The sequence below is a fragment of the Scleropages formosus genome, chromosome 6 (assembly GCF_900964775.1).
Source record: "Scleropages formosus chromosome 6, fSclFor1.1, whole genome shotgun sequence".
NCBI classification, from domain to species: Eukaryota; Metazoa; Chordata; class Actinopteri; order Osteoglossiformes; family Osteoglossidae; genus Scleropages; species Scleropages formosus.
The window spans coordinates 20883801-20907410 of NC_041811.1; the positions used below are offsets into that span (position 1 = coordinate 20883801).

At 41.3% G+C, this 23610-nt stretch overlaps 1 protein-coding gene across 1 annotated transcript; it reads left to right on the plus strand.

Moving 5' to 3' along the window:
- Positions 1-84: 84 nt before the first annotated feature.
- Positions 85-21992, plus strand: LOC108924969 (transcription factor TFIIIB component B'' homolog). The gene is given in 33 exon segments (XM_029253062.1): positions 85-158; positions 1793-2056; positions 2374-3004; positions 3382-3491; positions 3638-3700; positions 3836-3979; positions 4125-4258; positions 5090-5184; positions 5568-5576; positions 5579-5621; positions 5798-5941; positions 8341-8574; positions 8681-8741; positions 9399-9597; positions 9970-10127; positions 10223-10595; positions 11301-11435; positions 11537-11573; positions 13247-13348; positions 13462-13747; positions 13838-13995; positions 14214-14370; positions 14525-14685; positions 16294-16357; positions 16480-16546; positions 17281-17344; positions 17487-17646; positions 17954-18053; positions 18205-18238; positions 18462-18596; positions 18780-19116; positions 19366-19606; positions 19975-21992. Coding segments are annotated over 32 exon segments (5058 nt in total). The 5' UTR covers positions 85-158; position 1793; the 3' UTR covers positions 20134-21992.
- The last annotated feature ends 1618 nt before the right edge of the window (positions 21993-23610 follow it).

The following is a 23610-nucleotide window of genomic DNA, read 5'->3' on the forward strand; positions in this document are numbered from 1 at the left end:
GTAGCGGTTGCCAAAGTGTTAAGAACTACAGCTCCAACAATCCTTTGCTAAACCAACGGCGCATTTTTCATGACGTCACCTATATCAACATGGCGGAGGACATTGAAAAGCACGAAACGGAAAAATAATGTCTGGTAGAAAAATGAAACATCGTCAAAGTGAGTATTTTATGTGAACTTCATATATTTTGGAGTTAAGTACACCTACTTATTTAACGTATTAAAAGTAGCTCTCTAACTATAAAGCATTTTTGTCTGTTACGCCTAAGCTTAAGCCTGGCTGGACCGAGTGAGTTGTTATAATTAGTACTACTACTAAGTCTAGTGGTGCTTCTTTCAACCTGACAGCATTTCCCCACTTGCAGACAAATGCAATCTCACTTCTCATTAGGCTGACACGCTGGAGAGAGGCATGATATCCTTATTATTATTATTATTATTATTATTATTATTATTATTATTGAGCAGACGCTTAGCGACTTTCAACAGGATCAACTAGCCCACCACACACCATAAATTATATTATATTCACCAGGTGACTTACTGCTAGATACGACTGGGTCACTCATCAATTCACCTGTGAAGCACACTTTCTTGTCACACACACTGTGGGGGTACCCGAACAGCAAGTCTTTGGACTGTGGGAGGAAACCAGAGCACCTGGAGGAAACCCACACTATTATTATAATACAGGTGGTCCCCGACTTTCGATGATTGGGATTACGATTTTTTTCGACTTTACGATGGTGAGCTGGCGATAGATATTCAGTAGAAACTGTAGTGTACTTCAAATTTTGACTCCCCCTCCCCCCGGCAAGCAATATTGCAGCGCGATACTCTCTCGCGATGCTGGGCAGCGACAGCGATCCGTATCTCCCGGTCTGTCGCACAGAGGTGTATAATTATATAGGTGTATTAAATGAATTTTTCCACTTACCATATTTTTGACTTACAATAGGTCTCGCGGAACATAACCCCATCGTAAATCGATTATCGGGGGCCACCTGTCATAATAATAATAACCTTTAGCAGATCGAATAAGACCGAGGCGACTTACAGTGATAGATTCACTTCACAGTGATTTAGCCATTATATAAATTTATACAACAGAGTGTAGGAACTGTGAAGTTAATTAATACCGGAGTCATTTTAAAAGACTATGTCTAAAAAAAAACTAGGTTATGCCATTGAGATAAAATCATAGTAGTAGCAAGATGCAGTCATTTTTACCACTGGCTTGTCATAGAATCGAGTAGTAAGTATAGTAAGGCGTTTGTGATCAGAACAGTGTCAGTTTTTTGTCCTTTGTCTGTATATTGGTTTTGGCACGTACTTTAAAATAGACAGGTGGATTCCCTAAGCAGATCAAATTAGATTCATTTGCTCCTTTGGCGAAGGGGGCGCGGTGGTGCAGTGGGTTGGACCGGGTCCTGCTCTCCAGTGGGTCTGGGGTTTGAATCCCGCTTGGGGTGCCTTGCGACGGACTGGCGTCCCGTCCTGGGTGTGTCCCCTCCCCCTCTGGCCTTACGCCCTGTGTTACCGGGTAGGCTCCGGTTCCCCGCCACCCCGTATGGGACAAGCGGTTCTGAAAATGTGTGTGTGTGTGTGTGTGTGTGTGTGTGTGTGTGTGTGTGCGCGCGCGCGCGCGCGCGCTCCTTTGGCCATAGGTACACCTGAGTATTACTTCTGTTACTTTGGTTAACATTATAATTAGGTTATATTTTCCTGTTCTCATTTAGATTAGTATCATGTTTATTGCTGGTGTTAAATTGTGCTGAACTCTTTACTGACAGGATGATGCGGAGATCACGGATTGCTGTACGGCCCAATGTAAGGCCTGGAAGCCGAGGGCTGACCGCCACACAGGATGCACAGCCTGTGTGGAGCAGCACAAATGATGCTCGGGACTGTGATGAAGCACCTCAGAGCTCTGGGACGGAAGCTGGTGGAGCTGGAGTGCAGAAGGGGGCAGCAGACCAACCTGATGAAAAAGAATGCAGCGATCATTCAACACATAGTACCCGTTGTTCACAGCCGGAAAAAGCTTCTTTTCACTTGTAAGTCTTATTTCTTTGGTGATATTTTTATTAAACATTTCTTGTAATTTACCATTACACTGCTAAAAATTTTCTTAAACTAGCTAGGGCCTGCATGAGGGTACCATAGCTTGACCCATCGTTGGTCTTGATCTGGCAGCATTCTGGTCCTAAGTCTGAATCTTTAGCCAATATGTGACCAACTATAAGAGTTCAGTATGAAATGTAATTACTGTTTTTTTTTTTTTTTTTTTTCTGTAATGGTTTACCAGGACATATTAATTATCTGCACTGTAACTTACTTTTTGTTATATACTTTTTCCTGCTGTCTGATGAAGGGATGGAAAACACCAGAATGGAGAGACCACTGCTTGTAGCAACCCCCCAGTTCCTTCCTGGCAAAGAAGAAATCGATTTTGTGTCATGCCTAATCTTACCAAGACCAGGATGATTGCAGCACCAACCCGCTCATTTCACAGGACTCCCAGGTCTCCTGCCGCAAAGGCAGTAGGAAGTCCCCCAGCTGAGGTCACAGTAGCTGAATCTGAAGGCCAGCTGCAGTTGAACAGCAATTCCTCACATGCTCTCAGATCTCCAAGCAGACAGAGGGCTTCTAGCTGTGGAAAACAGCCCAAAATTCAAAGCAGACCTGCACCCTTGTCATCAGCCTCCAAAAACCAGAGTGATTCTTCTCAAGCGAGGAAACTTGTATCTAAAACAACGCCATGTTTGCCTGCGGAAGTGTTGGAGCGACAGCAGGAGGCAGCCCCCAGCCACAGCAGGGCCTTCACAAGTGAACCCTCTCCAGTGGCTCCAAAGTTATTACAGGGCATTGTGTCATTTACAAAGGTCCATCCACCTCTGTCCACCTTGACCTCAAGGAACCAGAGTATCTCCTTTGAACGCGAGAGGATTGTGAAGGCCAACAAGCTGAGGGAGCTTCTAAAGCGAGAATGGAAAAAAGAGAGGGTTAGTATGATTCTGATTAGTCCTGGTAACTGTTGCCTTTTCAAGATGTGTTGAAATAATATCCCTTTGCTTAAAATGCCAAACTTACCAATTCCTGTTTTGTGTTCTACAGTTACTGACCATATTTCATTTTGTACACCTTGCTTTTGTTTTTTTTTTTTTTTTTTTTTTTTTTTTTGTGGTATGCCAAATTTAATTTTTGTTTTTATAATGCCACCACCACTAGACATGGTGTAAAAACTATACTTAGATTTATGTTATAGCTTTTCATGTATTTTTTTGTATGATGCTTCTTTAAAAGTTTGTTAAATATTGTAACTTTCTCAGTATATTTAACAATATTGCAGTAGTGATTAATAAAAAATGTGTTCCTGTAGAAGCACAAGAAAAGCAAATCCATCGTTTCTGAATGCAACACACCACAGGACCGTAACAAGATGACAATGGCAGACCTTATCCACTATCTTCCAGACACCAATCCAATGAAGTAATATTACCTTTTCATTTCAACATTGTTTTAGCTATTTTCTGAGATTCTTGCTATTCACGTTTCATTGTAATTTTGTGTTTTTCCAAGCTTTATAAATTTATATTTGATGTTTGAAGAGTTAAAAATCATTTGATATCAAACAGATCCTACCTCGTGGAGGAGATGAAACACACTGAAAAAGTTGTTCCGTCATCACCGTGCAAAAAGTAAGAGCCTCTGTGTGGTTCTTGATGTGGAATACATGTTTGACAGCATCTATCATTTCTTTTTGTGTGATTGTAGATTACTAAGCCCTTCTGAAAAAGAATCTGATCATGCTCTTCCTTTTATTTTTTTTAAAGTCTGCATGAGGACCCACGAAAAAATGAAGTAGAGGATGACAGGCATGTGGAGGATACTGATAATGATCCTGCCCAGGATGCTCAGCTGGCAGTGCCTAGGGTAAAAGTGGCAGAAGACGGTTCCTTGATTATCGATGAGGAAAGGTAACATCCTTGTTTTGTAACTTTTTGCTACATTCTTTTCTGCCACATTACAAGCTCCGTGAATTATGGCAAGAAAGTGTACGTACTTAAGACAAGTTGAATCCTCCAGCGTTTTTCCCAGCACATCACTTTTTGTACATTTCAGTTTAACTGTTGAGGTCTCGAGGGTTAAAGGCCCTAACACAGTGGAGGAGAATGACCCCATTTTTGAACGTGGATCTTCAACGACTTACTCGAGCTTCCGGAAAACCAGCTACACTAAGCCCTGGTCTGACAAAGGTAAAAATAAAAAAAATTAACAAAGATTATCTTAATTATAAACATTTTCTTTTCATTAACCTTACCTATATAATAGCAAAGAAATTGTATAAGGTTCGGTACACATTTGTATACAGGTGGTCCCCGATTTATGATGGGGTTATGGTCTGCAAAAGCCATCATAAGTCAGAAATATTGTAGGTCAAAAATGCGTTTAATACACCTCACCTACCAAACATCATAGCCTAACATACGTGCAGTGGCCATCACGGGCTTGCTACCTTCATGCTGATTGTTATCTTGAGTTTCTCCTCAAGAGTAATTGCCCTCCTCTTGTTCTTCCCACCAGTAACAGGAGAGACAGATGGGTGTTTCTGTGACATTACGGATGCAGAAAACACAGCCTAGGTACAGGGGGGTATTTGTATAGCGACTGCATGGCAGACTGAGAGATGCCAATAGCTGCCGCCGCCCAGCATCGTGAGAGAGTATCCCACCGCATATTTCTTGCCCGGGGGGGGGGAAAAAAATCAAAATTCAAAATTCGAAGTACAGTTTCTACTGAATGTCTATTGCCAGCTCACCATCGTAAAGTCAAAAAAATTGTAAGTCGAAGCATCGTAAATCGAGGACCACCTGTATTCTGAATTGTGTGTCACTCTGGAGAAAAATGTGTGCTAAATGCATGAATGTAATTGACAGGAAAAGCATGATTTAGTAGTAAAAAAAAAATAAATAAATAAAAAAAAGACACGTATAGTATACAGCTTGGCATAGTATATACTGTGTGTCCAGTCTAAAATACTGGTCAGTAGACGGATTCATCCTCCTTATGTTTTCTTGTGTCTGCAGAGACAGACATGTTCTTCTTGGCCATCAGCATGGTAGGGACTGACTTCTCCATGATTGGCCAGCTTTTTCCTCACCGTGAAAGGGCAGAGATTAAGGTACAGACCACTTCAGAAGTCATGAATACGCTTTAAAGACACGTGTCAGCGTTATCAAGTTAGTCTTTGTGCATCTGTGTATTGCCTTGCAGGAAAGCAAAGCATTGGTAAAATTTAGGTCCAGTAATCTTTGGACAACAGATAAAAATAGAAAACATGGGGGGGGGGAGGTTTATGTAGAATTTTCACAGGTTCTAGAGGGGAACGAGGTTTTTCCATTCCTGTAAAAATATGTAGTTACGGAAACTATGCAAGTACCCATTATGAGGCAAAAATAAATTTATAAGCATATAGTTTACAAACAAAGACTATGTTTTAGATTATATATTTATAAATACATTTTTGCATTATTTAAAAATGTTGTTCCATTGTGTTTCTCACAGAACAAATTCAAAAAGAAGAGCGAACTAATTCTTGGAGGATTGATAAGGCTTTCAGTAAGTGCAAAAGCCATATGAACTGAGATTTTTTTTTTTTTTTTGGTCTTTCTGTTTTACTCCTCTAAATTGAATGCAATCTGAACCTTACTGCTGTAACTTTGGTTAAGTCAGAAAGTGAATTCTAGGTATAAACCGTCCAAACCCTTGTTTAACAGAAATTGTCTACTTCACAGGAGAGAAGCGCCGACTTGACCTTAACTACTTTAACACACTCCTGAAGAAGACTCTGGCTGAGGAGAACATGAAGCGGGAGAAATCTAAACCTGATAGTCAGATCAAGAGAAAGGTAGCAAGAAAACCGTCTAGTAAACAAAAAGGTAACTTTACATCAGGGTGTCGTACTTGTTTCATAGAGCAAGCCAAGTAGGATTTGTGCCGCCTGCAGTGGGCCAGTCTTGTACATCATATTTCTGTAACAGCAGAGATGATGATTAGCAGTGCGGATGAACACTATTCATAGCCGCAGTAAGTTATTAATGCTTGATTCACCTGTACTCTATATTGCTGTATGCTGATTCAGTACCCCTGTGCTACTGTTACTGAAAAGTAAGCAGTTTCCAGATGAAAAAATATAAATCAATAATGAAGTATCACTAAGGTACCATGACATACTTGCTGTTTGTTTATGTTGTTACTGCCTGATACTGCTTAGCTTATACAACAGTCGCAAATTATGGAGTATGCAATGGAGCAATGGCAAGCATCAGAACAGTGTTCAAATTGCTGTCATTGAGTTGACAACCATGCTTTGACATATTCATATTACAATTATTATTATATATTATTCACAACAGCGGTGGCACAGTGGAGCAGCAAGTAATATGTCAGGGTTAGGGCCGGAGCCTGGGCAATGGCTGGAGGTAGGGTGAAGGCTGGAGCTAGGGTTAGGGTTCGAGCTAGGGTAATTGCTGGAGCCCGCCTAAGGGTTTCGGCTTTTTGCGGGGCCGGCGCTGTGGCTTGCACAGCAGCCGGATTTCAGCTGGGAGATACGGTTTGGGCTGGAGGTTGGGTTAAGGCTGGAACCTGGGCTATGGCTGGAGGTAGGGTTAAGGCTGGAGCTAGGGTTAGGGTTCGGGCTGGGGCAAGTGCTGGAGCCCGCCTAAGGGTATCGGCTTTTTGCGGGGCCGGCGCTGTGGCTTGCGCAGCAGCCAGATTTCAGCTGGGAGCTACGGTTTGGGCTGGAGGTAGGGTTAAGGCTGGAGCTAGGGTTAGGGTTCGGGCTGGGCATGTGCTGGAGCCCGCCTAAGGGTTTCGGCTTTTTGCGGGGCCGGCGCTGTGGCTTGCGCAGCAGCCGGATTTCAGCTGGGAGCTACGGTTTGGGCTGGAGGTCGGGTTAAGGCTGGAGCCTGGGCTATGGCTGGAGGTAGGGTTAAGGCTGGATCTAGGGTTAGGGTTCGGGCTGGGGCATGTGCTGGAGCCCGCCTAAGGGTTTCGGCTTTTTGCGGGGCTGGCGCTGTGGCTTGCGCAGCAGCCAGATTTCAGCTGGGAGCTACGGTTTGGGCTGGAGGTCGGGTTAAGGCTGGAGCCTGGGCTATGGCTGGAGGTAGGGTTAGGGGTGGTGTGAGATTGTGCAGGAATGAAACCCACGCTATCTGTGTGGAGTTTGCATGTTCTCTTGTTGTCTGAATGGGTTTCCTCCAGGTGCTCTGGTTTTCTTCCACAGTCCAAGACATTTAGTTCAGGTGAATTCCTAACACCAATTTGGCCATTGTATGTGAATGGTTGATCGTGTGTGTGTGTGTGTGTGTGTGTGTGTGTGTGTGTGTGTGTGTGTGTGTGTGTGTGTGTGTGTGTGTGTGTGTGTGTGGCTACCCTGCGATGGACTGGCATCCCATCTAGAGTGTACCCCTTCCGCCTTGTTTCCAGTGCTTCCGGCATGGGCTCCGATTTTTTTTTTTTTTTTTTTTTTTTTTTTTTTTTTTTTTTTTTTTTCCCCCCCCCCCCCCACAACCCAGAACAAAGTGTTACTGTAATTGGCTGTGTGGATTATTCATTACAGAAAATAGCTGTTCACAGACGGAAATTGTTCCGAGTGGGGACATAATTCTTGCAGAAAAAGTTGTCAACGCTGGGTTATTTTGAACCTGTGTAGCAGTGAAATGTTATATTCATATTTTTACCTGATGTGCATATGTCTATCAGCACCACAGATGAAAACTGCGAAGTCAACCACATTAATTATAGCATGCTTTCATCAGTTGCTAGTCACAAGTTTACCAAAATGTTGACTTTGTTGGAAAGCTGATTTTCAAAAAATGTGTTAAATCAATATCCTATACAGCTGTATTTTTTTGAAAGGCTTATACTGGCAAAGCTGTGTTTACTTGGGTGTATTAGTTATGCGCACATTAACATGCACTTATCTGTTCTCCACTGGAATATGCTGTCACTGTGGGCAAAGTATTGCTGGCCATTTGGTGGTATGATGGTATAATAGATTTAGTTACATAACTTTTGATAGGCAGATTTAGTCATTTGTGTATTATTAGTGCTATTTCATAAAGTCTATAATAACAGTGTTCAGCTGCAGGCAAAAACTTGCCCACTAATCATGTAGGCTGGATAACAGATTGTATGTTTGACTCCCCTGCTTTACACAACACTTGTCTTTTACACCAATTATATTTTTAGCCACTTTGCTCAAGGGTTTAAGGCCACAGCTTTTTTCTTTGTTTCCCAAAACATTTGTGCTTGGTCACTCCATTTCTAACTTTAGGTAAGGTCCTTAGCCCTAATGACCAAACTGCTGAGGAGGAAATGGACAACGAAGTGGCTGAGGTGGACTCTGAGACAGCTGAGAAAGAGAATGAGGACTGCACTAATGTCATTGGGTCTGCAAACGAAGATGCCTCTTTCCAAAGGAAACACAAATCTAAACTTGAGGAACTGGAAGATTCATCCTCTGAAAAGCACACAAATGGAAGGAGGCCAATTAACTGTAGTAATGATGGTAATGCTAAAGTCACAACAACGCTGAACAGGGACATGAGTTATATCATTTAAAGTCATGAATTTTTCTTACGCTGTGGTAACTTGTTTTTTTCTGCTCTTGACAGATGATGCTGTAGTCAGTGATTTAGTTACAGACACTCCAGCATCTCATGCTGATGCGAAAAGGTAAAAATAAGTGGATTAACATTTAACATACATTATTGATGGGATGTTTTTGCTACATTGTCATTTTACCCACATAATTTTGTTAACGTATACTTATTTAGTCACTCACTCCTTGTTGTCCAAACCAGGGATACAGTGATCCAGAGCCTATCGGGGAAGCATAAAGCACTAGGCGAGACAGCATACACCCCAGACTGGACACCAGTCCAACGCAGTGTAACCATAGGAAAATTTCATGCACACATTCACACACTATGGGGAGAGTCAACAATTCACCTGATATACATATATTTATTGTGGGATATATTTGTTTTGTGTGTCTGTATACATTGTACCCTTTAAATGCTTTGAGGCTGCTTTGTTGGAATGGGTGCTTTTAAAAATATACTGAATTTAAAAAATGAGAAAGCCAATAATGGAACTTCCTCAGTTCAGCACTGCATTTTCAAGAGAACACTCTTGATAATTCACTTCCAGCTGGAGCTATTAGTCTAGGAGAATGCTTTACAATGAAAATTGTATGCACTGAAGTTGATAATATGCCTTTTCTCTCATCACAGTCATTTTTAACAGATTAAGGATGACTGCAAAGCTCACCAAGATCCAGAATTGGGAGCTTGGGCTCTGTAACATGTATTCTGTGTTTGTTAAAATCAGGTTGGAGACACCTGATCATCCTGAGGTAGCCAGAAAGGGGCCAGTGATCAAGCCAGCCCAGCTGTCAAGGGGACGCCTCCAAAAACCTATCCCAAACTTTGAAAGGCACTGGGCCAAGAAGCTTCTGGGGATGAAAGAAAAGCCTTGTAATAAAGCTAAAGCAGGATGTGAGCAAGATCAGGAAATTGGTGTCATAGAGGTACAGAATGTAACATGCATGTATTTTATATATACAGTATGGTCATATCTGAAGAATGAAGATTATTGTGCTGATTATTATTCCTTTATAACAATAATCATGATGTATTACAGCTCTCTTGTGGACATCTGGAATACAAAGTCTTAAGCAAACACAGAATATAAAATACAATGCAGTTAAAGTCACAAAAAGTAAAGCTTTAACAAAGCTGTCTTAAAAGATTGACAGTTTTTTCGAATTGTTAGTTTTATTTAATATTTTTCAGCTACTGTCTTAACAGCAGTTATCAGAACCAGAAGTACAAGCTTTTGAACTGGGCTTTATTTCCAGTGCCAGGTTATTTTTTTTAACAGCTGCTTTACTGTCACTAAGGCTGGTGCTGAAGCTGAAGGATACGTGGAGAACAAGCCTCAGCAAAGTAAGAGGCAAGCTGGAGGCGTCACCTCTCTTGACGATGATAAGGACGAGGATACAGAGGATGAGCTGGACCTAATGGCCATGCAGGAACAGATGCTCAACAAGCCCACCAGGTGCAGCAATGCACAGTTTGCTGTTCACACATACACATGTTCAATCAGCGATTTAACCCTGAAAATTATATATTGTGCCTGTCTGCCTGTGACAGGTCAGGAAGAATCCCGAAGATATCCCAGGTCTTGCAACAGGCTGGAGAGGAAGACTCCCCTGATGAGGCTTCATCCACCTCTCCTCCACCACAACCAAAGGCCTCCCCCAAACAGCAGCGCAGGAGAGCCAAACCTAAGCCCAACTTGGACATGAGCAAGAGGAGCAAGGGAGGCTTGAGGTCCAAGCTGGTCACCTTGCGAGCCCCACTTCCAGAGGACTGCGAGGAAGAGGAACAGAGTGAGGCCCGGCCCGAGGAGACCTACAGTTTTCCCATCAACCCTGAGGAGCAGAACCAGGCACCTGCCTTTGTGCCCTTGAGCCTACGTTCTCCAGAACCTGTGAGGCTGGAGGTTGAGGAAAGCATGGAGGAGGTGTGTGTGGAAATCCAGTAAAACTGAACTTTACTGCTGTGTCGTTTTGCCTGGGGGGGGTGGGTAACCACTGGCACTTGAACCCCCCAGATGATTTATTTCTTCTCCCCTTCATCATATATTTTTTTTCTTCCATTTTCCTCTCCTCAGCTCCCAACTAGTTTATTTGTCCAACTTTTTCAGACGTTATCACTGTTTCTGTTACTGTCTTGATTTTGGAAATGATTATTCTGTTCAGAATTGTTCAGTACTCTGCGTCACTCTGCTGAGAAGAGCACACTATAAAGATGAACTGAAATGAGCAGAATTGGGCCATATTGTGTGCTGAATGACATAGTGGCGTAGCGGATAGTGCCGATGCCTCACAGTAACTTGCCTGTGGGTTCAGGTATGGTTTCATACTGTGTTGAGTTTACATGCTCTCCTTGTGTTTGTTTACAAAGTCCAAGGGCATGTGTTTCAGTTTTAGATGGCACTCAGTTGCTCATAGTGTGTAGTGAGTGAGTGAATGAATGTGCATGTTGTTGCCTGGTGCCTTATCCAGTATGCACCTTAACTCAAACCCTATGATCACATAAGCTTCAGACCACAGCATCTCTGCATTGGACAAACGGTCATTGATAATGGGTAATGAATGTATATTGTGCAAGTGCAGCACGTACTTTTGCATATAGTTATCTTCCTTTATATCCCCTCTCTACTCAGCTTGAGATTTCGGTCAATGTCCCTGATGTCCTGGACGTGTCTGAAACTCAGGATAGCCTCTGTTCTCAGTCAGAGTGCCCAGGGGTGCAGGAGGAGGTGACTGTGACTACAGAACATCAGTTAGATCTACTTGTTGTAAGTAATGTATTGCATCAGTTCCTCCTTTGTTTTTTACACCAAGTGACCTAATCTGACTTTTCTTTATTTTGTACTGATAGTTATTTTCCTGTTTTTAGGATGTGATGGAGTATTTGTCCCCAGAACATGAAGAAGGTATGTTTGAAAGACAGATCGGTCTCCCTCCTTCCTGTCTAAAACTCTAGAGCGGGTGACCTGTGATCAACTGTCTGATTTCCTCACCCGGAACCATCTCCTCAATGGATATCAGTCTGGTTTCAAAGTTGGTCACTCCACTGAGACAGCCTTTCTGGCCATGTCTGATGCTCTCCAAGCTGCTAGAGCCGCCTCCCTCTCCTCGATCCTCATCCTCCTCGATCTGTCTGCAGCATTCGACACTGTCAACCACCGATTTCTACTTTCCTCTCTTAGTCAGCTTGGGATCAAAGGAGCAGCACTAAGATGGTTTATCTGACAGATTCTGTCAAGTGGTCTGGCAGAGCTCTCGTTCTTTTCCTCTGCCTCTCTCAATCAGTGTCCTGCAGGGCTCGGTATTGGGTCCTCTCCTTTTCCCAGTCTACACCTCCTCCCTCAGCCTGGTCATAGTCTCCCATGGATTCAAATGTCACTGCTATGCTGATGATACCCAGCTCTTCCTCTCCTTTCCACCTGGAGCATCAGACATTTCCGCACGCATTGCTGCCTGCCTGTCAGACATCTCTGCATGGATGCCTGACCACCACCTCCAGCTCAACATCTCTAAAACAGAGATTCTTCACCTCCTAGCTGTCTTGTCCTCCTATCGCGATCTTTCGATCAAACTGGACGGCTCACTCATTTTGCCTACCTCCTTGGCCAAGAGTGTGGGAGTGATGATTGACTCGAGTCTGTCTTTCTCTCGGCACATCAAAGCCACAACCCAGTCCTGCCGATACATCCTGCATAGTATTCGTAGGATCCATCCCTACCTCACAACGGACTCTGCCCAACTACTTGTCCAGGCCATGGTGACTTCCCATCTGGACTACTGCAACTCTCTCCTGTGTTTCCTTCCTGCTACTGCCATCAAACCTCTGCAGCTGATACAGAACACTGCTGCACTAGTTGTGTTTGATTTGCCAAAGCATTCCCATGCATCTCCTCTACTTATTTCTCTGCACTGGCTTCCTATAGCTGCCCAAATCAAATTCAAGACCATGGTTATTGTCTACAAATGTATCAATAGAACTGCTCCCAGCTATTTACAAGATTTGATCACCCACTACACCCCAGCCAGACCCCTTTGCTCGTCTACTTGTGCTCGATTGGTGGTCCCACGCACAAAAGGTAGAGGTCCTCAGTTCTGGCTCCGCTGTAAGGGGAATGACCTTCCACTCTTACTCAGAACTGCAGAAACTCTGTCTACATTCAAGAAGGGTCTGAAAACTCACCTTTTCCGGACCCATTTCTCCGAAGATCTTTCCAGCTCATGTACAGTGTAAAAGTTCATACATCGTAACTTCATGATCTTCCCCAGATAGGCCTTTACACAGCCGCTACTCAGGCATTGTGTGTGATTGTTTGCGTACCTTATTCTTGATGAACAGTGGTACATCAAGTGGAAAGTAGCAAACTAGGCTTACTTAAGAATCACATGTCTGCAGCCATGTCTTTTTCTCTTAATTTAATGCACAAATTGTATTTTTTTTTTTTTTTTTCTGCGATATGTCTCTTTGGAGAAATGCATCTGCTAAATGAATAAATGTAAATGTAAACGAAAGCAGTAAAGGTGATGGCCGCCTTAGTAAAATGTTACTGTAAGAATGTTGCTGTCTTTAACCGTTCTGTAGTGGTAACAAACTCTGAAGAGAGCTCTAATGAGGCGGCCCGGACACTCCTGACAATAAGAAACCCAGAACTCTTCTCCCTAGCTACCTCCACATGCCACACTGGTGAGCAAATGTTTTGTCTGCAGCTGGAATACAAGCTTTGCTGAAAAGTAAGGTGTGAATGCAACTATTATTGAGTAAATAAAGGAAAATGCCATGGTGTTTTGTTTGAGCAGAAGCTTCCATTCCTGAGGAGCCCACCTTAAAGAAGCCCGAAAAAGAGGATGCAACTGGGACGGAGAACAAGCCGGAACATATTGAGCAAACACTGTGTGTTGCAGAGCCTTCTCATACCAAGACCTGTGACTTCTCTGACCCCAGCTCTTTAGACAGGGCTAATCACCCACAGCCTGAATCTGCAGCACACTTAGACATGGTACAGGAAACCTATGGATCCGACAATCAACGGATAGAGACCTCTTGCCCGTCTCCATCGTGTCAAGAGAGTAACATCTGTGCCAGGTAATGCCACATCATGAAGAGTAAACATACACATTAGTGTGGAAGTGTTGTTTAAATACATCCTGAACTTTGTGATCGGCTTTGTTTCAGTTCAAGAGATGCAGAGGACCCCTCGTCTGACTTGAGCTCATTTCTTAAAGCCACACAGATCAGAAAAAGCCGGTTTGCAAAACCCAGACCAAATTTGGGAGGAATAACCCAAAAATGTCAAGTTCAGCTGAGCCGGAGTAGTGTACCCACCAGCTCAGGTGAGACCTCTGGTGGACTTTTGGAGATGGAGTGGTTAAGCTGGTGTTGTGTGTGTGTGTGTGTGTGTGTGTTTTTTTTTTTTTTTTTTTTTTTTTTTTTTTTTTTTTTTTTGCTGCTGTTGTGTCCTTACCCAGTTATTGGTACTATACTGGTATAGCACAGGTTTTCTGTTGTCAGTTACCTGTTTTCATGTTGGTTTTTTTTTTTTTTTGTTTAGAAGATGCTGCTGACTTTGCTTCAAGCCCAGTTTTTCTGAAGCCTTTTGAAGAAGAAAAGAGTAATGCTGAGAATATTGCCAAGGGTAAAGTTTTGGAAGAAAGCAAGGATGAAGGAGCAAGTGTGAAAAAAATGAATGAAAGGTTGGAAGACTCAGCGTAAGGAGCTCAAGACTAATCTCTCCTTGTCAGCATGTCTCATTATTGAATTGGAGGATGGATCATGATAGATCTATTTCCGTTTTTCTGTTTATCACTAATAGTGATTATCTGACATTGCTTTTATTAAGTTAGTGTGCATCGTGTGTGTTAGTAATTCTCAGGAAGGGGCCCAGAGCTCTGATGCATTACCTCCGAGGACCAGAGAGCCTCAGAGCCGGAGAAGTCGATTCCCCAAGCCCAAACCCAACCTGGATCGTGCCACTCGAAATCCACAGAGGGCAACATCCCAGACACACTCAGCACCTAACACAGGTGAGGGCAAAAAGACACAGGGAAGGGGCTGCTGAATCAGAGTTCGCTTTGGGATAAGCAATTTCTTAAAAGTGGCTTTAGTGCTTTCTTTTGTGCTGACCTCCGCTCCAAGCAAAATGCAATCTATTTTACTACTCTCTTGATGACGTACTATGTAGTTCTGCAGGTTTCCAAAAACACACGTGTGTATGGGTCTGCGTGAGTTTTCTAAATACGGGCAATCCCCGAATTACGAAAGAGTTCCGTGTCCTCAGTTTGTCTTTAAGTCGGATTTTAATGTGAGTTGGAACAGTTAGGTATAGTGGGTATCTGATGTCAGTTTGTCAAATGTTTGACTTAGTGTATCTTTCGTGTATCTTTCTGTGCATAAAAAACATTAAGGAAACACTTTGGATACACTAAAACATCTGTAATATAACAATACAGTATGATAATACAATGTAATGATGTAATAATAATATAACGAGATTTATGTCACTTTGGAGAAAAGCAGCTGCTAAATGAATAAATGTAAACGTAATAATAATAATAATGTAACTATAGTATTAATAATAGAGAGAAACATGGAAAGAGACAATAATAAATGTTTAGACTGTGATGATGAACAGAGTACACGGAGGAGACTGGACCCAAGTACCGGATCGTTTATTCAAAATCAAACGGCTAGGAATGTTCTTGTGGTCAGGGATGGGCGAATGGTCGGTCGGCGAACTGAACACAGGCGAAGATCCGAAAACGGGGTCGAGGGACAAGGACTTGAGCAAAGTGAGGTAGATTTGAGAACACAGGAGGCGGGGTTGTCTGGAGTGAGATTCCGCAACTGAGAAGAAGTGTCTTTTGTAGCTGAGTGCTCTCTCAGAGAGAGAGCGAGATTGTGTGCATGTGCAAAACATTAAAGAAACTTTAATGTCCACTTTTTCCATTGTTCGGTGGCATTTCACCTTTCACTTTATTATTTACTCTTAGTTTCAATCGTGATAGTTTCCTTTTTCTTGGATGCATCACTATCATTTGCATCACATTTACACTTTGGTGCATGTTAGGACTGTAAAAACAAAAAAATTTTAAGTCAAATACAGTAATATGAGACACTTAGAACAGACTTCGTTCTTTTCCTAACTCGGGCTCATGCACCTCGCATACAAGCCAGCAAACCGCTGTAGACGCCCAACGTTTAGATGGGCTTTGCAAAGTAGCCCCCATTTATTATTAAAAACAATTGTATATACAGTAACTCAAATTTTTAATATAATAGGCTGAATTATGAAGTTTTCATTTGATTGCTACTTAAGGGTGACAAGAATAAATTCAGCTTTCGGTGGGTAAGGGGATGGTTCATAAGTACAGGTTCTACGTAAGTCGGACGTTTGTAACTCGGGGATTGCCTGTAAATGCCTACAGATATCTAATTTAGCTTCATGGTTCAATTTAGGTAGGTAAAAGTCCATAAAAAGAAATCTATCGTACCCATAGGCAACTTGTTCAGAAAGACTTCACTTGAACCTCTACATGTATAAAGAGTACAAGTGTAAAAATGTTCACTTTTCTGTTTTTGCTAAAAATTGTCGGTAAAGCAAGGAAGTCATGTGCTTTGAATTCTTTTGCTAGTTACTGGGCGGCCGACTGAAGAGACCCCAGCTAAGGCAAAAAGTGCAGACGCAGAAGCAGTCAAGTATGTGGGGGTTGGATTTTGTCCAAATTCATGGCTGTACTTTGTTGCACAGTTATAGATGACTGTGAGGTTCAGCTTATTTTTTTGGTGTTCTGTTAGTGTAACTCTCTCTTTTCCTGTAGGACATCTATGAGTGAAGCTCAGTTAAAGGAAGGTGAAAGGCCCGGATGCAAAGCAACAATTGAACAGGTGAGACACTGCAACAATCAGTGAACACATAAAGGGGAAGGTTTACTGGGCAAAGTGCAGCATGTGTTAGGTAACAAGTCCAAATGGATTGCACTTGAGGAAATGTATAATGTGTGTCAGTGGGTGGCATAGAAGCACAGCATATATAAGTGTCAGCTTAAATTACTGGAGGATCTTTGTCCTTTATACTTCCTTTATCTACTTTAGTAAGGTACTAAAGTACCTTAAGGACCTCTGCTGTAGAAAAATTATCTATTTGAAAGCACTTTAAATGTTTACAGATGCTGAAGGATTTCTAATTCGGTTATGATGTGTTCATTATTCTTACTAAACTAGACTTTATATCTAGTCATACAGATAAAATGAAGAAACATGCTAAGATTGAAAATCAATACCTATTTTGGGCTTAACACATGCTCAAAATCACTTTTGCAAAATATACTTGTAAGCTGCCTTTTTTGGTTTCCCTTTCCCCTCCATTTATCTCACTGTGATTTTCTCTTTTTGTTGTTTTATTGTTGTAATTTCTTAAGTCCTGTTATTTTTGTAAATTTCTTCAGCGATTGCTTTAGAGTTATACTAAATCCTCATGGCAAAGGACTTTGAAAAGCTGCTTTTAAAAGTACTGTATAAAATAAAGATGATTGATTTATTTATTGTACCTCTTTCATACTTTTTTAAGTTGAACAGAGTCTGGATAATGGCTCACAATTATGATTCTCTTTCTGGCTTAGCAACAAGCCACAAATCTCCACACTGACAAGGAGCTTGTCTTTACCCCCAGTGGCACAACAGAAGGTATGGTGGATCTGTGATTTATTGTTTTAAATTCTGTAATACTCTCTCATCGATGGCTGCATAATCACCTAACAAAGTGCTTCTTCTAACAGTTATTGACTGGACATACGTATCGAGTCCTCATTCTCGTGATCTCTTTCAGATGAGTTCAACCACCGGGAGCCCACTATTATCCTGACTCTGTTCCAAATTCCATCATCGCCAGCTGATGAGTACGAGTCCAGCTCTGTTCCAGTTGGGACAGTCACCGCTGAGCTCCTCTCTCCTCTAATGTTTGTGGATGCACAGTCTGAACCTCAGAGGTAAAGGTTATCCTCAAAATTGCCATATTCCACAGAGCTACTCTAGTTGTGGATGGATGATGTTCCTGAGCCACGGTAATACAGCATGTTAAAACAAGTTATTTGACTAAATATATTTGGGAAAATGTAAAATCTGGATAAATGTGTCAGCTAAGCAAAAATGCATAGCAAAGTTAACATATGGAAAAATTCACAACTTCCTTGTCTTTTATATATGTAAAGTACTGAACAGACCTTAAAGGACATATAAATGTTATTTTTACGTGTGTGTGTGTGTGTGTGTGTGTGTGTGTGTGTGTGTGTACAGCAGAGATCCCCTGACTGCATCAGAAGTACAGATGGCAGGAGGTTGCAGCAGCATCTCTCACTTCATGGTCAGCAACCCCTTGGAAGAGCATGGAGGCGAGGTGGGTCCCATCTTTTACAAGGGATGGAGAGTCATCTTCTAGATTTTGCATCATGAGCATCTGAGATTCATATAAAATGTGAGAAAAGAGGGACATTTCCTTAGTTCAATGTCTCTTTAGCTAGTTAATGTGTTCTTCTTCATGTTTTCAGAAATGTCATGCTGAAAGACCTGACGACTTATGCGGTAAGATCCCAGTAGATCATGTTGTCCGAATTAGTCTTAATGTGAAGATTATAGTTTTAAGTGAAAGCCAAGTCTGTTTTATTCCTGTTTGGTGAGTTGTTTGATTTATAAAGGCATGTAAAACATTGTCCATTCATTCTGAGCTTGTTTTTATTCCTCATTAATGGAAAAGTTGAACAGATTTAAACTGATATCTAAAAGTTCATTTTGTGTTTTGTTGAAGAAGAGGAAGATATCACCCTTTCACTGGTACCAGTGGAGGAGTCATGTGGTCCATTGGATACTGGATCTGAGGAGGCAGGTGTGGATGCTGTCCATCCTCTGAAAAAGAGAAGAATAGCCATCAAGACAAGAAGAGGTAGGGGGAAAAATATTTTTTTCAATTGATATTTGACCCTTGAACTATTTTTTTCCCTTCTTAATCTAAGTGTAGCAAATGTTTTGCACACATCTCAGAGCCTTATTAATTTTTATTGTACAGTGACTGTTCTTTTTCAGCTCTGTTGTTTTTCATTCAAATAAAACGTTATTTTACAACCAGGTAAATCCAGTCCAAGCCCTTCCGAGAGTGCACCAGTAAATCCCAGAGAAAGGGAACGGGTGGATCTTGGAGACGAACCTGCAGCACCTATTTCCTTCCAGATGTCTTTCCAGGAAGAACTTCCCACAGTAGCCACAATCTCTGCCTGGCAGAGCCTCACAGAGCCTCAAATGCCAGCTGCTGCAGAGCTGCAACGAGGTGCTGTGGGCCATACTGACCCTCTGCAGCAGAACACGGATACAACTGTTAGAGTAGAGAAAGTGAACAGCAGTAAAGAGGAGGAGTCAGAGCCAAACTATCAGATCCCACCCCTGGCCTCAGATGGGCCACTCACCAGGTGAGGAGGAGTCTTTGTGTTCAGAGGGCAACTTTCTTTCAATTACCTGAAATTAGATTTGTGGTTTATAGTACAAAATTAACAGCAAACCTCTGGTGCTCTCAAGATAATTTATATGCACAAAATAATGGTTCACATCAAGTAAAGTATTTTAGGAGCCATGGGTGTTGTTCATTTTTTGTTAGATAAGCACTTGGATTTTTGTATGTGCTCATGATTCCAATGAACTTTTTTCTTGCTTCCGATTAGGAGGCCTGGAAGAAAGCCCCGAGGATTCCTGTCTTTTATCTCCAACAAAACTTCCACTGGCTCTGCCGGCATTGCGAGGATGAGCAGATCCATATCTCAGAGGCCTTTGGTGAACACTGCTCGCGTAGAGAGAAGAAGATCCTCAGCAGCATCCATGGGAACAGCCACAGAGACCCCTGCGATAAATGACACCTGTTCCAAAGTCATGGTCGCTTCGTCCCAGGGCGTACACACACATAATGTAACCATGCTCAACTTTTATTGCACAAATTATCTTTAGACTTAGTCTGCTGTAGAAATACATTTGGTTAGTATTTAGTTCTACATAGGACCCTTTTTGGGATTTTGCTTTAGCATGCTTTACAGAGAAAAGTGCTGAAACTATAGGGTAACATACAAGGAGTGGTTTTAAAAATGCCAATGAAAAATTTGAAAACAAGTGTATATGAACACTTGATTTGATTCAACAGACTATATGAATCAAAAGGCCTGTTACTTGGCATAAAATGTATTTAACAATTAGAAATTTTTAAGCATTGCAACATTTGTGAGTTGTGGGCTTGATTAAGATGATTTGTTTGTTATATATTTTGACTTATTTTCTTTTAGATTGCATCCCCTCAAGACTCAGAATCTCCACCCAGTGAGGTTTCCTGTGCCAAACCAATGGTACATAAGGCTGACGGTAAGGAACCCACGAAGGTGACAGAGTACTTCTTCAGTGATATCTTCACAGAAGTCGAGTACCAAGATGGACACCAGCCGTGAGAAGACAAGAGGATCCTGACAGATGCTTGAGGAACAGCTTTGAACCTAAATGTTCTTGCTCACAAAAATGAGCCAGTTTAAAGAACCATGTAGTCTCTGTGTTCCTAGAAAGGCTGTGTTTCGTCCTAATCGAACCCTGACAGTCCTGGAATTCAACCCTCATCACATCATAATACAGCCTTTTGGAAGATAATTTTTAAATCTGATTTTGTCGAGAAACCAGTTTTTGTCCTTTTCAGTTACGTGCTTTGCTTTTGGATATTAGGATAATTAGAACAGTGGGTTATACCATCTTTTGTGCACTTGTACATCCATTAGTTATATTACACAATTTTTTACTTATCAGTGTTTCTAATATTTATCAAAACATTTTCCTTTATCATTCAGTATTCATTTACAATAATGCTTTAATAAATTCTGGACATTTTGTTGATTTACCTTTTTATCAGAAAAATAAAAACTGCAAGGAAGCTGATCAGTCTCATACAAAAATGGAATAATTGACATTGGTCAATTTCTGCATTTAGTAGTTGAATTGAAAGCTTTCAACGATGTGCACAAAAGGGAAGAATAAGAAAACTATTTGGGGGGGAAAAAAGTAAATTAGGTTGTGTAAAATTATTTGGTTAAATGTTTCTTAATCCCATTTTTCAGATTGAGCCTGTCTCAAACTGAACGTGAGTCAACTCTGAATGTTAAAAAGCTGATGTAATATTGCTATGCACTTCAAAAATGTAATACTATTGGCTTATTGCTTTTTGTTTAAAGACTGAAACTTTTAGGATGAAGACATACTAACAACTGCATCATGAGTGTAGTCAAAGTAATTTCAGTTGTATTTATTTGTTTTTTTTTTTTTCTGTCATACGGTTTTTCTTGTGTTGTTCAGCATGGTCATTTCAGTATACAGCAGTATTTTGATACCATTTCCTCTTTAACTACTTCTCAATTTGTGTTTCTTGTATCCCTATTTCAAGATTTTATAACTTCTTATTACAATGTGAATGGTTTTTAGAGGAATTCAACTGATTTTTGAAAGGGGGCTTAGCTCTATGAAATGTACCACTTGTATGCTATGTATACCAAATATATTTGACAGTTGTCTCAGGATGTTGTGTTAATTTTAGTTTTTTATACTTTGTCTTTTTTGGAAGGTTAGATGCATTGTTTCTTATCGGTGCCTGTCAAGGGTAAAATTTGCATCTTTGAATAGCTTTAAGTAAATAACTTTTTTGGGCTGGATAAATGCTTTGTGAAGACACAAGGGCATTGTGCAGATCATGGCCATGTTGAGATTGAGAAGGTCATGCGTCTAATTTCAGCTACCCACTCCGCTAAGATTACGACAGTAGATAGTATTATAGAATAGGCCAGTGAAAAAATCAAAAACTGGTATTTGTTATTACTGTCATATAAGAAATGTAACCCATTTGCAACATTTGGTTTTTTTTGTGTATATGTACAGTGTGATGTAAATGTAATAACTGTTATTTTATTGTACTGAAACTATGGAAGACGTGAAAGCAGGGATGACCCGTCTTAAGAGCAGCACTTGTACTGTGTATCCTATTCAATTTGACATTTAGAATTAGCCTTTCACGTCATACAAATTGTTTTGGATATATTTTTCTACTAAAGTGAGACACGAGTGTCAGTGCTTGAATCCATGGTAGGAGTTTGTGTTCTGTTTTCTCAGTACTGCCTGGTACTTAGAAACTCAGTGTGACCAACTGAACCAACTGAGCTGAAAGGCCAGACTTAGAAACTGTTCTATTCAACCATACAATACATTTGTTTTAGTCATTTTAGTGTTATGAAGTACACGTGATATACTCATGTAAAATGAAAATAAAAAATTTGTACAGATAAACTTGGCTGTTAATGTGTGTTAATGAGAATCAATGTACGCGACCAACTAATCTGTATATTTATATGGATTTATTTACAGTACACTTGTTTTAAGAACTAATAACATAAGGCATGAGCTCTTTTCTAAAGCCTACAGGGTACATTTAACATCCATGTCTGCGGTCATATCTTTTCTTTAATACTCTATACAGATTGGAGCATATCCTTGTTGGTCATCCTCCCATTTGTGTCTGCTGTTTCTCCTACTCCAGAAACCCAAGACACTTTTGTTTAATTTCTGTTTTTCCATGCCTTAAATTAAATGTTGTAAAATGCGATGAGCTTGTCTGAGGACAACTGTGTGTGTCTTATAGTCTACACATTCCAGCATGTCTGTGAGCTGTGAAAGTCATTTATTTCGGAGCACAGCAGCACCAGACTTTTTGTGGCTTTTGCAAGCACTCGGCTTTCTGTTTCACAGTCACGGTCATTGTAATCGAGATTTGGGATGAAGTGTGTGAGAACCACTGCTCAGGAACAAACAGCTGCAGAAGGCACCATTAACCCTTTCTTAAATGCAAATGCATTCATTTTCCATTTGGTCAAGGCAATATTTCAACCGTTTGTGTAAACCGTCTCATAATAAAGTATATTGTAATCAGCCTAGTAATAATAACCTTATTTCTAATAACCTTCATTCAAACACAAAGGATGATTTGACAGAGTGACATGGTAAAAAAAGAATTTGGTCGCTGTGGGACACCCTAGGTGGACAAGTCAGCATTCAGCAAAGTTTCTGAGTGCTGTATATTTGACCATTTTTGTTAATAAGTAAAATGAACATGATTAATGGTGGAACTGCGTTCCATTATAAGTGAGGACTGGAGCAGGATGTTTTGTTAATTTCAGGATCTTCTGGCTCTCTGGCCTCCATGTGACTCCATGAACAGGTGGTCTTTGAGATGGCAGCTTCAAATCTGATTCTGGAAAGCAATGGGGCGGAGCAGACGAATAAAGAGAACATCAGGGCAGGATATGCTCTGTAACTTAAGTATGAGTGGAAACAAACTTCTGGAATATAGGCGGGTTTAGTGCTAGTGCTAGTGTTCAGGTACCGCAGCGGGGCCGTGCTGGGTGGATTGGGTCGCTACTGCTGGTGGCCGGCAGTTCCGCGCTCCGCCGGCAGGGGGCACTGAGCGCACCGAGAGCGGTTGCGGAGCAGCATGCGAAGCGAAGACCCTGCCCCCACCCCTCTCCCTACTGCTCAGGGGCTCAAGCCCGCGTTCACATGGGTATGAGAAGGGTAAGTGCTGGTGTCAGGCTAAGGGTTTCGGCTTTTTACCATATTTTTGACTTACAATAGGTCTCGCGGAACATAACCCCATCGTAAATCGGGGGCCACCTGTCATAATAATAATAACCTTTATTTAACAGATCGAGTAAGACCGAGGCGACTTACAGTGATAGATTCACTTCACAGTGATTTAGCCATTATATAAATTTATACAACAGAGTGTAGGAACTGTGAAGTTAATTAATACCGGAGTCATTTTAAAAGACTATGTCTAAAAAAAAACTAGGTTATGCCATTGAGATAAAATCATAGTAGTAGCAAGATGCAGTCATTTT